General features: G+C 39.3%; 1 protein-coding gene across 5 annotated transcripts in view; it reads right to left on the bottom strand.

Moving 5' to 3' along the window:
- Positions 1–18,314, bottom strand: part of rerea (arginine-glutamic acid dipeptide (RE) repeats a) — a 403,494-nt gene that overhangs the window by 71,951 nt on the left and 313,229 nt on the right. For 4 of the 5 annotated variants that reach the window (XM_057829516.1, XM_057829515.1, XM_057829518.1 and 1 more), the window contains exons 7-8: positions 4,102–4,150; positions 2,651–2,775 (exon numbers count right to left, since the gene is read on the bottom strand). In XM_057829516.1, the coding sequence (XP_057685499.1) occupies positions 2,651–2,775; positions 4,102–4,150 (174 nt within the window). Of the gene's footprint in view, positions 1–2,650; positions 2,776–4,101; positions 4,151–15,258; positions 17,009–18,314 lie in introns of those variants that run through there. The other variant, XM_057829519.1, reaches the window with a different exon arrangement.

Genomic DNA, 18,314 nt, shown 5'->3' with positions numbered 1-18,314 from the left:
TTTGTGCCCCATTCCTCATCTGTTTAAATTGTTAAATGGTGCCTCACCGTGCTTGGTTCTTGTTCTTGGAACATACAGGAGACCGGTTCCAGACGACCTTAGGGGTCTAGATGTTTCATAGGAATCTAACAAATCACGCATGTATTTTGGTCCAAGGCCATTAAGTGTTTTGTAGATAAGCAGTAGTATTTTATAGTCTCTCCTTTGACTCACTGGAAGCCAGTGTAACGATTTCAAAAGCGGAGTGATTTGGTCCAGTTTCCTTGTATTTGTGAGGACTCTGGCTGCAACATTCTGTACTAGCTGAAGCTTCCTGACAGATTTTTTAAATTAAGACCTGCAAATATACCGTTGCAATAGTCCAATCTACTGAAAATGAATGCACGCATAAGTTTTTCCATGTGTTGTTGAGTCAGAACCCCTTAATTCTGGCTATATTTTTTAGGTGGTAATAAGCAGATTTAGTGACGGACTTTAGATGGCTATCAAGAGTCAATAATTATGACGAGATTTCTGACTTGATTTGTTGTAGTGATCTACACCAGTGCATTTTGCCTGGGTTTCTTGTTTCCCGTTTGTATCATTTTGTTTCCATTAGCCCATTGTTTCCTCCTTCTGGAGCGTCCTCAGTTTGTTTCTGCCTCTGACCATTTGTGCTAATAAAAGACTGAATTCTTCATCTGAGTCTGCCCCATCTTGTCTAAGTGTGACAGAAAATAAATGAGTCGTTGACACAAGTTATATCAGCGCTTTGCATACGAGTGAAAAATGTCAAGCAGCAGCACTTTTTTCTTAATTTGAGTGAACAGGACTTCTGTCTGCTTTGTATACTGAGAAATTATTTTTATGTTTCATACTCCGAATTAGTGCTGCAACGATTAATGGATTAACTGGAGTAACTCGATTAGAAAAAAAGCTTTGAATCAAATTCTGCTGCTTCAAGTATTCGTTTAACTAGAGTGGTGTTGCTATGGTTTGTTTTGAAAGTGTTTGCATTTAGTTTTACTAATTTGGGTGGATACACTGCAACAGTGAATCTGACATAACTCATTTAACATGGCTAAATCCAGCTGCTCCCTGTTAAGACCAACATAAGGTAAGTTTTTGTTTGAGCTAATTTAAAAAATATATATTTTCGTAATTTGGTTTATATTTTTATTTAGCCGTTTCTTGGGGGTGGGGGTTGTGTTTGAACAATCTGTTAAGAGCATTGTTTAAAAAAAAAGATTTTATAGCATTTAAGCTAGCATACTTTTGCTATGCAAGTTAGCCAATTCTTTTGTTGTTCTTGGGTCCTCACTTATTTATTTATTTTTTAAATACCGCCAGGATTAAAAGCGAAGCTCAGGTATTTAAATTTATTTTTAATTAAATGATGGTGCAATTCTGCATAGTTTGAAGAAACACTCGGGAATTTCATTTTGTATTCTCATTTATTGCTCTTTTGAAAACCTAGCAAGCCTTTGTTTTACATCTCCTAAAATTGATTCTGCAACGCAAAGTGTTCCAAATCTGATAACTCGATTATTCGAACTAGTTGATAGATTAATCGATTACTAAAATAATCATTAGCTCCAGCTCTACTCAGAACCTTTATTAAAAACTCGTTCAAGTTTTATGTACTTAAAACAGTACCGTTGTAGACTACAGTTAAGTCAGGAAGCTGTCATATAATATCATTTTTGAAGGTAGTAGTCATCCATTTTGTCTTTATTGTGACTTATAAAATGCCAAAAACAACTTCAGTTGGAATTGTGAAGGTAACTGAAAAAAGTGACATTGATGGGAGAGAATAGAGCGTGGGTGGGGGTTAGTGGGCGGTGATAATTGGCTAAGTGGGCAGATCTTGCCCTGCTTCACGCCACGCTGTGGCAAACACAACAAGACAGCGATAATGGCGACGGGCCAGTGAATTTCAAAGGTTGTGTTCTTAAAATTAAATCATATTCAATACATAATTTACAGAATATTTATGGATAGTGCTCTGCTTATTGTGCAGTAGGCCTAACGTACAGTTTTGGAGATCTGCACTGGTTAATGGTCAGTTTAATTTTTGTTTTCTTCACAATAAAATATTTGATTCAAATAAATACCAAATGTTCTAAAATACTGTATATAGTGTTTTTAGTCTTCAGTCAGTTAATATAAACATATTTGATGTGAAAGATGTTATAGAATGTATCATGTAAAAATGTGTAGAACATGAAAAGCAACGTCAGTTACTTTGCTGAGTAACTAATTACTCTTACAATGAGGTAACTGAGTTACTAACTCAATTACTTTTTGGGAGACGTCATTTATAATTGTAACTACTTTTTTTTTTTTTTTTTTAAGTAAGATTAATATGGTCAAGTAATAGGTATAATATTAACAGTTCATATAAAGGAAGTTGTGCTGAGTAAAAAAATAACCTATTGTTTAAAAAAATATCAGCCATTTTCAGCAATTAATCACAATGTTACTCAACATGAGTACTCTTTTAACTGAATTCTTTTTTGTACTTGAGTCCATTTTTTGGATGACTACTTTTACTTTAGAAATAATATTTTGAGATAACGCTACTCTGACTCGAGTAAGAGTTTTGGCTATTCAACTCAGCAGGTCATACTTGATGGCCTTTCGTATTTGTGTCAATAAATGTAGTATTCACCTTGCGGCTCTGAGGTACATGAGAAGGTCACAGTCGTTGACTCCCGGCATCCAGACCAGCTCCTCGTTCTCCGTGACGGCCTGGCCACCAGAGGAGGGGAAAGGCTGGAGCTCCGGAAGCTTGGCCTAATTAGGTCAGAACAGATGGTGTCACACTACAAATAGCACAAAAGCTTGAAGGAAATATCATCTTTCCAGCCTGTCATCAAAGTTTCACTCTGAGTGACAGGTTACTCAACTATCCTTTTTAGGGTGTGGCTATGCCAAGCCGCTTTGCGATGTAGTTACCCAACTCATCACGACAGATGACTTTATACAGTGGTACTTCGAGATACGAAAGCTTCGGTCCAGTAAAATTCATTTTAGGAGAAGTTTTTCCAAGCTTTTATCACTTCATGTTATGAAAAATTATTTAGCATACGAAAGCTAAGACGTGATGTTCGGCCTGTCGCAATAACAAATTTTAGTAGGCGATATATTGTCTCATAAATTATTGCCGATATTTGATATTGATGACACTTTATGACATCTGTCATAAGCATTCATTAATTCTCAAGACAGTGTCATGTCATAACTATGACAGTCTTATGACACCACTGTCAAATAAACATACCTGTCAAGTTGTACGGTTTCGGCATAATTTGTACAAGTGACCGATTTTTAAATGCGTACGCCGTACGTTCAAAATCTGTACGTTTTTCGTGCGTTACTTTTTTTTTCCTCCGTTCGGATTTTGTCACCGTTTCGGCAATGAGACAATGTGCGTTACTATGCGTTACTATGTTGGTTGAATGACGCGAGAAAAGTCAGAGACACGGAGAGAGAAGAGTGTTTGTTGTGACGCTGTAGCAAACGCGATGCTAGGCTAGGTGGCTCCAATATTTCCTGACTGTAGCCGACAGCCTACAATCTACGCCTAGATATTACATGCATATAAAACAACATGCGAAATGGCAGACGCGGCGCCGTTGGTAAACAGTCGCCTTTTTAAAGCAGTAGAGTTCTCAGAAAGGCTCTGTTGTAGTGAACCTTCCTGGCTAACTTAAGTAACTTTTTATCTAAAATACTCCTAAATCGGCAAAATCTTGACTTGAATCTATCTTTAAATGATGAAACAGTTTTAAAACGTTCACATGTCGAAAGTAGACGGAAGGGAACTAATGCAAAAACGGGAGCGATTATAACAACTTTAACGTTCTGCAGCTGAGCATGGGCATTAAATTACTTTAAAGTGTCATTAAAAAGTGTTAAATGAGATTTGCTGATACCTGTAGAAACCCTGCAATGGCACTGAAACGTGATCATTCACAGCTGGTTCAATATGCTATTGATTTAAATTGTTTTTAAAAACTTGGAAGGATCAAATTATTCCGCTTAATTAAAAAAAAAAAGAATAAGTCTCCACTGTAAAACAAAACATTCAACATACTGTCAATACGGGTGATGACTTACTTGGTGACTGGGGCCAACCCGGATTTCCCCCTGAGTGCTGTTTAGCCGCCTGAGGAGACAAAAGAGCACAGATTGAAACAACGTGTACTTGTCAACCAGGGGTGTGACAAAATATCAAAATGGTGATATATCGTGATACTTTGTATCCCAAAAGGTTATCAATATGCTCCTGCCAAGAATCGATATATCGTTTTAAAAAGGTGTCAACGTAAAAAAGGAACCAACAAGTTGCTACCAAAATCTTCCACCATAATAGTGTCTCAGTTAACTCTAAGGCTGCCATTGACGGTGCTTGACGCCCAATCCATATAGACTGGGAACGTTCGTTCATTCAAAACCAGAGCATTCACAGTCATTCAGGCCGATTTTCGGGGCATTTACAGGTAATTTCCTGTTGAGTTTGAGTCACACCCTATTGATTTAGGATATTCCCAGGTCACTTCCTGTTCTGTAACGCAAAATAAACGGGAAGTGACCCATAAAATACTCCAAAATCAACAGGAAGTACCTTATATTTCGGACTATAAGTCACGACTTATGCGTGAAATTATTAACATATTATGATATCATTTCACATGTTATTTTGGTGTTTTGGAGTGACACTGATGGTTTGGTAAACTTGTTAGCATGTTCTTTATGCCATAGTTATCTGAATAACTCTTAATAGCTATGGCCACGTTCTGCCTTTGGCAATGTGTGTTCAATTGTATTATTGACTTTTTTATATTGAAATGCATGCTTTTAGTTTGTGGCAATTTCCCGCCCAAGTGGGGGCGCACCCGCACTTGTTTACGCGAAGAACAGTGCTCACAAGCCAGAAGAAGACAGACAGCTATGCAGTGTCTGAGTGAGTGGGAGACAGCTATGCGGTATCTGAGTGGGGGGGGGGGAGCGAGAGAGAGAGAGAAACACGGCTGCGAACCTACGTTCATTGTTTATGCTTGTAAAATATCTCTACAGAGGCAACGCCTGTGTGTATCATCTTTTCTGTTGTTGTTGTGTGTTTTCCACCCGCGATTGGACACTGAGAGCCAGTTGTGTGGTTGTTTGAACGACGTGCTAATGTTAGCAAACGCATGCTAACCGTTTGTGTCATTGCTGTAATAGCAGCTAATTATCATTTATTTACGTTGACCCGAACCTGTTTGGTATCGAGGACAGAATTGATTTGTATTATTATTTTTAGTTTCACTCTTAAAATGATGGTGTCATAACGACGGCAAAAATAAAGTCAGCAAATTATACGGACGTCCAGCATCGTTATTTGGAAGTTTAGCTCGCTTTATAGCCTGGACCGAGCCGTAGGGTCCTGGTGAGGACAGTATATTCGCATTTCGTTGTTCATGCATCATGTAACATTATCATACTGCACACTTATTCAGCATGTTGTTCTCTATTGTATTTGTATTTTATTATGCCTTTCAAGATGACATACCTGTTCTATGTGTTGGATTTTATCAAGTAAATTTCCCCCAAAAATGTGACTTATACTCCGGTGCGACTTATATATGTTTTTTTCCTCTTCGTTGGGCATTTTATGGCTGGTGCGACTTATATTCAGGTGCGACTTATAGTCCGAAAAATACGGTAACTGAAAATCAACAGTTAAATGATCTTAAATGGCCCAAAATTACCTCATTGCCTGGCATTGACTGCCACTGACGGCCATAGAAATTCAATCCGTTTGAAGTGGGAGGGATGTTGGCAGGGAATGAACATTTGTTCATTCCGCTGCCACCCTCCCGATTCAAATGGATTGGACGTTTACTAGTGATAAACTCATTCCAATTCACAGCAGAAGCTTGTTATTCTGTTTATTAGTTGTTTGTAGAATATCCTAGAATGATTTCCTGACCAGTGTATCGATAATCGTTGTATTGCCATATGGTCAGATCATCATTATTGTGAGTTTGTATGCCGTATCAGATCGTGAGGTACCAAGACGTTCCCACTCATATTTTCAACCTTTCAAAGTTAGCTGAAAGCGTGCATTGCATATGATGAATTTGTCTACTATGACTCAAGCAACTCTTAAATGAGCAGGACCACATTTATTATCATTGTGGACGCATCCATAAAACCGAATCGTCTAAAAGAAAAGAAGCGCGTCTGCAAGGGTCTCAGCCGGTACAAATGTTGGTCGCCATGGCGACTGCACTTTAATAATAGTGTTCCGAATCTCCAGCTGCAGTGGATTAAAGAAAATGACAAGCTGTTCCTTTTGAAAAGCCTTTCCCTACCGTTGCTCAGGGCAACAGCGCTGATTTTCATCGAGTCGTGTGCAGGGCAGCCCAGAATGTGTCAGTGTGATTTGCACCACGAGAAGCTAACACTCCATCATTGAGGCCCGGCTGAAACACGAGAGGCTCGCTAATGCCTTTATAGTACGGAAACCTTCATATCCACTAGACACATTCTTATTTGACTCAAGGTTTCCTCAGCAGGCATATTGTTCTTTACAGGAACAAGCAGGACACAGTGAACCCAACCTATAACTAGGCCTAGTGGTGTGCGAAATGGTAAAAATCCTCAATCGCGATATGCCACGATATTTTTCAATCATTTGACGATAAGAACATACAACACGGCGTATTTTTCGGACGATAAGGCGCACCTAACTACAGGTAGTCCGCAGGTTACGACATACACAACTTACATGATTTCGACTTTACAACGCCAGTTTCATCCGTCAATATGTCTCATAAACAGTATGTTCAAAACGACACGCATTTTAACAATAAAACACTTGACACAAAACAATTGCTGTTCAAACGTCCAATTAGTCTGATCACTATGTAAATTTAGTAACTCAAATTAGCCTACTTTGCCAAACAAAAGCCAGCTATCTTAAATGCTACGAATGCTAACGTATTTACATTTCTCATAGCAAATCGCTCACGCGGCTTATATTCGGAAAATTCTGGTACTATGACAGCTTTCCTGTCTACCTTTCGGGCATTTGTTTTTCCTTGCAATTTTTCGTGTAATTTCAGAAACAATGTCATTTGAGTTTTAGTGTCCCAAAAACGTATTTATACATCTTTTACGTTTTTTTTTTTTTTTTTACAAGAGGCATCTCTAGGTTCTGTTGCACCTAAACTGCAATGCACAATGCTCAAAACTGATTTTAAAGCAATAAAACTTGCCACTGGAGGGCAGTAGCGCATTCTGTAAGAACTCATCTCGGGTAAAGAAAGGAAGTGAAGAAAAATAGACAGGAAACGGAAGTTGGAGGGATCTTGTGAAGTCGCGTGAGAATTTGAGAAAAATGCGGAGAACGATCAGGAAAAAAAAAAGGCAAACGACACTGGAGGAGTGTTTTGAAAAGAAAACGAAACCATCGTCAAAGAAGGATTCAAAAAAATATCTTGATGAGACGGACGGTGACGGCCACAACAGCGTCAGGTTCCACACGCGTTCTGAGGAGCTCACGTTTCATTACTCCTGAGCCTGAGGTTAAAACCAACGATGAAGATGATGAAAAAAATGAGACCGATTTTGAGCCGGACTCAGATTACTGGGAGCCACCTCATTCAAACGGCAGCAGCCGAGAGCCTTCCCCATCATTATGTGCACAAATAGTTAAACAGTTCAATAGTTTAGTTATGTGTTAATAAATTGTTACTTTGCGATCAAAAGCTCTATTTGTCTTGTTGTTTATGTTATTATGTAAAAGGAAAACATTATTCAGATGTTTGCGATGTAACTAAAGCAAAAAAAGGGTTAGGGTTAATTTTTCTTTAGAAATTGGAGAATTGCTCCAGCTAGCTATTTTCCAATGCTGATTTCTAAAGAATGGAAAAAGATATGAAGTAACTTTTTTTTTTATCTGCTGAAAGAAGAGAGTAATCTTTCTTTTGTTGGGTTCCATGTTGATATAGCGATAGAACAGAATTTTCTGTGGGCCTTGCAAAATCAGTCAAAATCCAGTAAAACGGTCGGGAGCGAATGAGTTCATTAAAATTAAAACGGAAAGCACAACAAAAAACTACATATTCCAGGAGCCATTGTGAGGTCACAAGGAAAGGACGCCATCCGAAAACTTTTAATATACTGTAGGCGCCATCTAACGAGATGGAGGCGACGTAGTGAGCGACGGCCGGTTGTATTGAGCAAACGACTTTATGAAACATGCCGGATGAATCAAAGACTAAATTTGGCGCAAGCTAATGCATTATTTTACCAACTAGAGGAAGAGGATAGGCCAAATTTGTCGTTGTTTCTTCGGATGAGTCGACGAGTGAGAAGAGTGAGAGCAGTGCGCAAACGGCGTAAGAAAGGACACCCCCTTCCAGTACGAAACTGAGTGGCATGCCTGAAAGAAAAGCGTATCGCTAGCCTGGTACTCCAGACTCACCGCTGTTCCAGCGATTGAGTCTGGCCACCATTAAGCTGATAACATTTCCAGGGCAGAGCAAGCCACAGCAAACAGACAGCGGAGTGGACCAATCAGCGACGGGCGGGACGAGGGACTTGCGCGCGGAAGTAAACATACGAGGAGAGCGGAGTTTATTCAACATGGCTAGCGCGAGACAGACTGTTGTCAATGACTTGTGTCGATGTGTTTTTGATAATTTAAAACTGATTGTACCGTGGATTGGAACATATTCTCGGCTCTCCTGTTCTCCACTCCTCTCCTCCTGTTCGCCGTCTGTGTTGTTGTGGAGACGACTTCCGACGTGGAAGAGTGACGTTGCTTGTTAAGAACACATCACGCAAATAAACGAATCTGATTTGTCGATTGATTTTGTACTTGCTCGAGAAGCCGTTAATGGGCTGGGTCCCAGACTATACTCTCAGTGTTTAAAGAAATCAGGGAGAATAGTCTGGCCGTGCTAGGCAAGCGTACCGCACGAATGCTATTTTTGGACCATGACGTTGCCATTCAAACTCGGAAGTGGGTCAACGTAGACACGCCCTCGCATACAACTCATGTTATTACTGCTTGTTTTCTGCCAGTAATCTTTTAAAAAAGAACATGTTGAGTAAACACTGCTGCAATGGAACTTATAGAAACAACTCTAGACATTACGACATATGAAGGATGTTTTCTTCACATGTTTCCCGAAGCCAAAAAAAGAGGGAAAAATGTAAACAGTGGATCAACTTTTGCGGCCGTCCAAAAGACCAGTTTAACGCCAGCAAGGTGAAGCCATTCACCTTCATATGCAGTAAACATTTTGTTAGGGGCCATGGTCCTACAGAGGACGGAGAGGTAAGCCATTTAGATATTTTTTAGAGTTGTGTTTTGCCGTGCTGCTTCGGTCTGACAATGAATGACCTGAAAAAATTTAAAATGGTATCTGACTGCCACTGCTATGACCTTTTCTGTTGTTAAAAAAAAAAAAAAAAAAAAAAAAAAAAGAGTAAGGAGTAAGTGTAAATAAATTATAGAATTAAGATTTGTTATTAAAGAAAAAATTAAAAGTGTTTGTTGGCTGTAACTGAGTAACATTTGCGATCGCTACACAAAAATAGTAATGGTGTAAATTACCCCCACGAACGGTCAGATACGTAAGACAACCAGAGGATATAATTTACAGTATAAGAAAGACAGGGCATATGGTGGTAAAGTATAGATTGTTGAAACAGGAGAATGTCATTGTCAGTGGCGTAAGGCAATGCACACAGGAAAAAGGTGTTGATAAAAAAGCTACCTCTGGATCAGGTCGGCTCTTTTTCAGCCCTCGACACTCAAGCCATCTCTTTAACGGAACATTTGTACATTCTTCCACATCTTTACCAGTGAATTTGGCACCAGGGACATCATTTTCGGACAGAATTGGTAGGTTTAGCTCTTGTTTGTACACTATTTACATGCATTTAGCATTGGGACAAATGCGAGCTTGACCCGCCTAGCAAAAATTGCTAACGTCATGAATATTAATGAGCAAAAGTGACGTGTTGCGTGCGGTACGCCATTGGACTGAACTAGTTTATTGTCAATATTTTTTTCCAACGTTATAAAGGTAGTCCCCAGGTTACGAACGAGTTCCGTTCCTACGCTGGTGGCGTAACAAGAATTTCTGCAAGTCGGAATTAACCCTTAAAAATTTCAAAATAACTAACCAAAAAGTCTCAAAGTATTGCATTTTATTTAATGATGGAGGATACACTGCCCTCTGGGGGCAGCGTTGAGTCTGGCTAGACTGGCGCCTTATGACTGAGGAGCAGACTCCCGTCTGACATGAATAAAGGACAGCTACGCTCTGGTTTGGCCCACATAAGGCTGTAAGTTGTCTCAGATAATACATGTACGTGTACTTTTTTCTAATTAAGTTTACAGCTACAGTTTGTGGAGTTACGTGTGAGCGATTTGCTATGAGAATTGTAAATACGTTAGCATTCGTAGCATTTAAGAAAGCAGACTTTTGTCAGGCAAATTAGGCTAATTGAATCTATTAAATTTACATACTGAACAGACTAGATGGACGTTTGAACACCAATTGTTTTGTGTCAAGTGTTTTATTGTTAAAATATGTGTCATTTTGAACATAAGTATGTGTGTTACAGCTTTACAAACTGTCAAAAGTGAAGGAAGTAAAATGCTTCAAAAACTACAGTTGTTTAATGCCTGTAAAGCTGAACAACTTCACGTTTAGTGAGGACAGAACAAGTCATGTTCATAAAGTAAAAAGATACTGTGAGGTACAATCAAGTACTGTACTAAAAAAAAAAAAAAAGACAAAATGGCGGGCGAGACTACGGCGTCGTAAAGTCAAGTACATCGTAACTCGGGGACTCCCTGTATTTGAATTTATTTCTAATCAATCATTTCAATTGGTATATAAACGTGTGTGTTCGAGAAGCTTGATTGTATGTACAGGTAGTTCTCGGGTTACGAACGAGTTTCGTTCCTACGCTGGCGACATAAACCCAATTTCCGCGTAAATCGGAATTAACCCTTTAAGTACCCTAAAATAACTATTCACAAAGTCAAAAAGTATTGTATTTTGTATAATGATGGAGGATACACTGCCCTCTGGTGACAACGTTGGGTCTGGCTGGACTGTCGCCTAATGACTGAGGAGCAGACTCTCGTCTGACATGAATAAAGAATAGCTGCACTCTGGTTTGGCCCAGATAAGGCTGTAAGTTGTTTTAGCTAATATATGTTTGTGTATGCATTTGTAATTAAGTTTACAGCTACAGTTTGTGGAGTTATATGGGAGCGAGTTGCTATGAGAATTGTAAATACGTTAGCATTTGTAGCATTTAGGATAGTGGATTTTTGCTAGAAAAATGAGGCTAATTTAATCTACTAAATTTACATACAACGTTTGAACACTTAATCTTGTCAAGTGTGTGAAATGCATGTCGTTTTTGACATATATATGAGTGTTACAACTTTACAAATTGTCAGAAGTAAAGGAAGTCAAACGCTTCAAAAAGCACAATTGCTTTGTTTGATGTCTGTAAAGCTGAACAACTTCACATTTAGTGAGGACAGAACACGTCATATTAATAAACTAAAAAATAAGATACGGTGAGGTACACTAAGGTATTGTTTATGCAACAAAAAAGACTGAAGACAAAATGGCGGACAAGACTCCAGCGTCGTAGAGTCAAAATGGCGTAAATGGAGTTCACACAGTATTGCCGTGATTTCGTTTTTTGCCAAAAGAACCATTTTAGAGCTGAAACGAATACTCGAGTAAATCAAGTTTAAAAATTGATCCTAGTAATTTTATTCCCCTCGAGGAATCATTTATTTTGCAAGCTCTAAGGATCACAATTTGCTTGACTACTTTTAATGCGGGACAACCTGCTGACGTCACGTGCATAGAGGCACCCTACACATCTACAAACTATGCCAACGTTGCTACAAACTACGCCCGCATGATGCTTCGGTAGTCTGATGCGTCTCATATAGATCACATGTATATGGAACTAGATGCGAAATGACAGACTCACCGGCGTTAGTAAGCAGCCGCCATCTTCAAGCATTAGACTGCTCAGCGCTAATAAATAAGATAACGTTACCCATGCAGAGGGCTAGGCTTCTATGAATTATGACTACTGTCAATGCGTGGCTAACGTGTCTTACATACAGGCTTTATATAATCTGCAAAAACACAGCGCTGTAGAGTGATGAGGGTGTAAAATAAAAACATAATAAAGCTAAATGTCAATTTTAGCTCGGCTATCATTGATGGATAAAACACCAAGTAGCACTGGTGCCTAATGTGCTCCAGTACAATAGGTATCATACATTTATTTTATTAACACTGCAAAAACTCAAAATCCTATCAGGACTTACAATTTAGACTTAAACTTAACTAGAACTGAAAGTAGCTTGCCACAAATGGAAATTCAATTGAAACACTTGGGAAAAACACCTAACCTTTAAGTAATGTGTGTTATCAAGCATTTGACATTTTTAGGTATGAAATAAGATTTTTTAAAAATAAGATTTAAAAGTTTTTTTTTGAGTGAAAGCCGTGAATTTTTGTTTTTTTTTCTTCTAGTCACATCTGAGATGCAGTTGTCTCAAAATGGTTCAATAGTAGGTGAATTGTCTTGTTTGTATATTTATAAAGTGGTATGAAAAAGTGTCTGAACCTTTTGGAATTTCTCACATTTCTGCATAAAATCACCATCAAATGTGATCTGATCTTTGTCAAAACCACACAGATGAAAAAACTGTCTGCTTTAACTAAATCCACCCTAATATTTACAGGTTGTCATATTTTAATGAGGATAGCATGCAAACAATGACAGAAGGGGGAAAAATAAGAGAACCATCACATTTTATAATTTGTGCCTCCCCCTTTAGCATCAATAACTTCAACCAGACGCTTCCTAATCTTGGCCCATTCTTCTCTACAAAACTGCTGTAGTTCAGTCAGATTCCTGCGATGTCTGGCATGAATCACTGTCTTTAGGTCATGCCACAGCATCTCAATGGGGTTCAAGTCTGGACTTTGACTTGGCCACTCCAGAACATGTATTTTGTTCTTCTAAAACTATTCTGAAGTTGATTTACTGCTGTGTTTTGGATCATTGTCTTGTTGCAGCATTTATCCTCTTTTTAGCTTCAACTGTCTGACAAGACGGCCTCGGGCTTCCCTGCAAAACATTCCAATAAACTTTTGACTTCATTCTTACATTAATGATTGCACGTTCTCCAGGCCCTGAGGCAGGAAAACAGCCCCAAATCATGATGTTCTCTCCACCATGCTTCACAGTGGGGATGAGGCGTTGATGTTGGTAAGTTGTTCCATTTTTCCTCCACACATGACGTTGTGTGTTACTCCCAAACAATTCAACTTTGGTTTAATCAATCCACAAAATATTTTGGCAAAACTTCAGTGGGGTATCCATGTGCCTTTTTGCGAACATTAAACGAGCAACAATGTTTTTTTTTTTTTTTAGACATCAGTGGCTTCCTCTGTGATGTCGTACCATGAACATCATTCTTGGCCATAGTTTTACATATAGTTGATGTGTGCACAGAGATATTGGACTATGCCAGTGATTTCTGTAAGTCTTTAGCAGACACTCTAGGGTTCTTTATTACCTCTCTGAGTATTCTGCGCTGAACTCTTGGCGTCATCTAAGGTGGACGGCCACTCCTTTAGAGAGAAGCGACAGTGCCAAACTCTCTCCATCTGTAGACGACTTCTCTGACTGTTGTTTGATGAACAACCAGACTTTTAGAGATGGTTTTGTATCCTTTCCCAGCTTTATACAAATCCAAAATCCTTGATCGCAGGTCTTCAGACAGCCATTTTGACCGAGCCATGATGCACATCAGACAATGCTTCTCATCAACACATTTCTTACCAGGTGTTTGTTTTATAGTGGGAAGGGCAGCTTTAAACCACTCATTAGTGATTGGGCACACACCTGACTTAAAATGTTTGGTAAAAATTAGTTTCAGTTCCTCTTTAAGTCTCCTTAGGCAGAGGGTTCACTTACTTATTTTCCCCACTTCTGTCATTGTTTGCATACTATCCTCATTAAAATATGAAAACCTATAAATGTTTGGGTGGTTTTAGTTAAAGCAGACAATATATTTTCATCTGTTTAATTTTGACAAAAATCAGATCACAACACTGTTTCATCTGTGTGATTTTGAAAAAGACCAGATCACATCTGATGGTAATTTTATGCAGAAATGTGAGAAATTCCAAAAAGTTCAGATACTTTTTCATACCACTGTAATTGCTCTTCACCTAAAAAAAAAATATTATTTTTTTTTTTAACCGATTACTTGATCAAGCGATAGAATTTTCAGTCAAATACTCCATTACTAAATTATTCTATAACTGCAGCCCTAAAGCATTTAATTTATGGCATGTATTAAGCATAAAAAATACATAACATGACATAAGTGTAGGACATCATTTTTCCGTTAACATGCAGACGGAAAAAGGAGGTGGCCACAAAACTTTATCAGATGCGGCCCAGCGTTAGTCCAAAACTACATCTATATTTGAATAAATATTATAAGTACTGTATTATAAAACGCTTAAAGCAACATTTAATACGTAGAAAAGCGCATCTTAGCATCAGGGTATGCTACTCTGACAGAACACCAGCCTGCATCTCTCTTGACAGCATAAAGACAATACACTTTTTTGCCATGATGTACGCCATTTTCCCTACTGTGCCGCAACCCCGAATTTTTCGGGCTCTCCCACCTGTCAAATCCCACTTTAAACACTGCACGTGACTACCCACCTCTGGATATACACATTCTGCTCATGATTGTTACGATTTAGGCATTATCATTTTGTTTTAATTGTTTAAAATGTACTTGCCGCCTAGGGTGGGTAAATGTCTCAACTCTTTATAAACGCCAAGTAATGATCAATTGATAGTCCAATGGCAAAATCTGTCATTAAGTCTTGAACACGATTGCACTTTGTGCGTGCTCGCAATCAGCCTTAGCCCCGCCTCTTTATCAATTTCAACCAATAGCGGCACGAGCATGTGGCACACTGACATAATTACAGCAGAGTAAAAACAAGAGAAGAGCCTGGGCAGGCAGCTCCGAGCTTTGTGTGCGAGCCGGCTGCCGAACGCCCGCCATGTCATCCCGATTGTAAACAGGAGCTGCAAAATGGAGCCACGCTAGCAATCCGCCGCTATATTTCAGCCCGAGCGCACAATGACAGCGGAGGAAAGGCAATCGAGCGCGCGAACACCTACCTCCGCGGGCTGAACAGGTCGTCCATGTCCGACATGGAGCCTCTCTTTGGCGGCCGACGCTTCGTCTGTACGACGCGCGCAATTGTGCGTGGGTGCTGAAAATGGAGAGGCGTGCACAGACTTCGTGCCGTGACCTCAGCAGTCTGCGAGCGCCGCCAGCTTACGGGGGACGTCACTGAGCATGTGCCGCGACCTCGCGGCGGCGACCGGCCAACCACAGGCGCAGACACACGCACGAGACTCAAATGGTTGCCCCTCTCCACCCACGAGCCACGACCCCCTCCCCGTGCGTCTGCGCCATCATAAACACGGGTGCAATTGCGAGGCTGCAGACGCGCGCTCGGAATACCAAACATGAGGACAGGAAGAAACAGGGATCGGCAACTGCGAAGCCTACCATGCTAAGAACAGTGCAATAAGCACTAACAAGTTGATGATGCCGCACTGTAATAATTAAGAATAACTCTCTTCCTAAGAGGGGCATCCCTCTTTAAAGTCCAGCAGATGGCGCCCTTACCTACAGTCAACGCCTGCACAAGCAAGTTCCCAATAAAGCTGCAGCTATCGAATAATTTAGTAATCGAGTATTCTCATACCTGTCAATCCGAGGCCGTTGGCAATCTTACAAAGTGACGTATGTCCTTACAAATTGGTGACTAATCTTACAACGTTGTATATAGCGTGCGATATGAAACAAAAATAAAACTCAATTTTTAAAGCAATATGAATTTATTGGTAATATTGTCACATATAACCTGGTGCAAAGAACAATCAATATCTTCAGCTATATCATGATTTCTAAAATTTAACAGTGACGTTTGTTATAATTGTATGTAGCACTTTTGGCGATTTCTATCATGTCTTTTGATGGCTGCACTTCAGCTCGCAATTCTGTTTGACTTGAAGGTAGTTCGTTAGTGAGTTCAATTATAAGTTAAAAAGGTCAATTGATAAAATTAATTTACCGAGGCAATCTTTTGAGTCAGGGAAGATTTCTTTTGCTAATTCTGAGCAGTGATCAGCAATAGTTGCGGGCAAATTGTGTTTGGCAACAAATTGGCAGAATAAAATCTCCGCTTTCTTCATTTTTCATTCTGCAGACTTCATCTTTATGACCAGTGTTGTTAATTTTACTTTTAAAAAGTCATTAATTACAGTTACAAATTACTTCTCCCAAAAAGTAATTGAGTTAGTAACTCTGTTACTTGAATGTAAGAGTAATTAGTTACTTAGCAAAGTAACTGCTGTTACTTTTCATGTTTTTCATTTTTTCAACAAAAAAAAACATAGTAACCTTTGCTATGTTTGGAAGTCATTTAATCAACCGTTAAAGTTGTTAAAATTGCTCCCGTTTTTGCATTAATTCCCTTTTGTCTACTTTCGACATGTGGAAAGTTTTAAAACTGTTTCATCATTTAAAGTTAGATTCAAGTCAAGATTTTGCCAATTTAGGAGTATTTTAGATAAAATGTTACTTAGGTTAGCTAGGAAGGTTCACTACAACAGAGCCTTTCTGAAAGTCTACTGCTTTAAAATGGCGGCTGTTTACTAACGTGGCCGAGTCTGTCATTTCGCATCCAGTTCTATATGCATGTGCTATCTAACGTAGCATCAAGTGGGCGTAGATTGTAGGCTGTCGGCTAGAGTCAGGAAATACTGGAGCCACCTAACCTAGCATCACGTTTGAAACAGCGTCACAACACTTTTCCCTCCTTTCCGCTCTTCTCTCGCCCGTGTCTGTTTTAATCTGCCAATTTGTTGCCGAACACAATTTGCCTGCAACTATTGCTGATCACTTCTCAGAATTAGCAAAAGAAATCTTCCCTAACTCAAAGACTACAGATTGTTAATTTTATCACTTGACCTTTTTAATTTATAATTGGACACACTGTGCGAGATAAAAATGCATTGGGCAACTTGATTAAATTTGGGCTACTTTTAACAAAATTCTGCGGTTTTGGAAAGAAACTAACCTGAATGCTAAGCTAACGCAATGAGTATTCTACCATCTACAAGAAAAATGCCAACCAAACTTTATGATGACAAGCCTACTACACACAGCAGGAAAACAGAAAACATTATTTTCGGTTATTTACACCCACCTAGACGAAACGCACTGTATGTAACCAAAAAAAAAAAAAAAAAAAAAAAAAAAAAAAAGTAGTTTTCTGAGAGTTTGAGGATTATGGCCAAGTTAGAGTTGATGCTAATGCTATAATAATGCTAAGAGTTACAACATCGAGGTGCATCGGATCATACAGTATGTTTAGTTGAAAGGCTGCAGCTATCAAATATTTTAGTAATCGAGTATTCTACTGAAAATTCCATCGATTAATCGAGTAATCGGACAAAACATATTTTAAGGTAAAGAGCAATTTTAAAGTGCAAAAAGCATGTTTATTTCATATTTTAAGCAGTATTTTATGGTCCTGAATAAATGGACCGCTTGGATGTGTGTGGAAGTGATCGATTTATATATTCAATTTTTTGAAACCCGCGCCATGAAAATGAGTGACTTCCTGGATTGAGGAGGAATGCGAATGTGATGTCAACGGGGTCAGCATCTCACAATACAGCATTGCTTTATAGCATGCAGACGGACAGCTGGTTTCGTCAATTAATTCTTTATTTTTCGCATCACACCAGCCAAATTTGCTGCAGGGTTTTGTTGCTGCACCAGGGAGAGGCGTGTGAGCCTTTTTGGGTATCAAAAAGTTCCCGTTCACCGCAGAGATTTGCCAGAACAAGTCCGACAACTGTGGGACCATTGGACTTACAAGGAAGTGAGTAAACATCGTGTTTTGGATTATGTCAAATACTGGGATCATGCCACATGTTTTAATATGGAGGTGGCTTGCATTTTGTGGCTGACAATGCTCCTTGTTTACAGAGAAGGCCATCTGACCGACGACCGGCAGCTTGTCGCACACCCCCCTTGGTCCTCTTCGCGTGTCCTCCGTGAGAGCGCTATACTCGGCTTATGCTTGTGTGGTTCTCTATATCGGCCAGACTTCCAGCCCCCTCTACCTTCTTCCCCGGCAAACAAGCTCTTCTGC

The sequence above is a fragment of the Corythoichthys intestinalis genome, chromosome 2 (assembly GCF_030265065.1).
Source record: "Corythoichthys intestinalis isolate RoL2023-P3 chromosome 2, ASM3026506v1, whole genome shotgun sequence".
Taxonomy (NCBI): domain Eukaryota; kingdom Metazoa; phylum Chordata; class Actinopteri; order Syngnathiformes; family Syngnathidae; genus Corythoichthys; species Corythoichthys intestinalis.
The sequence above is the reverse complement of the archived record's forward strand: the minus strand, read 5'-3'. Positions and strand labels throughout refer to the sequence as shown.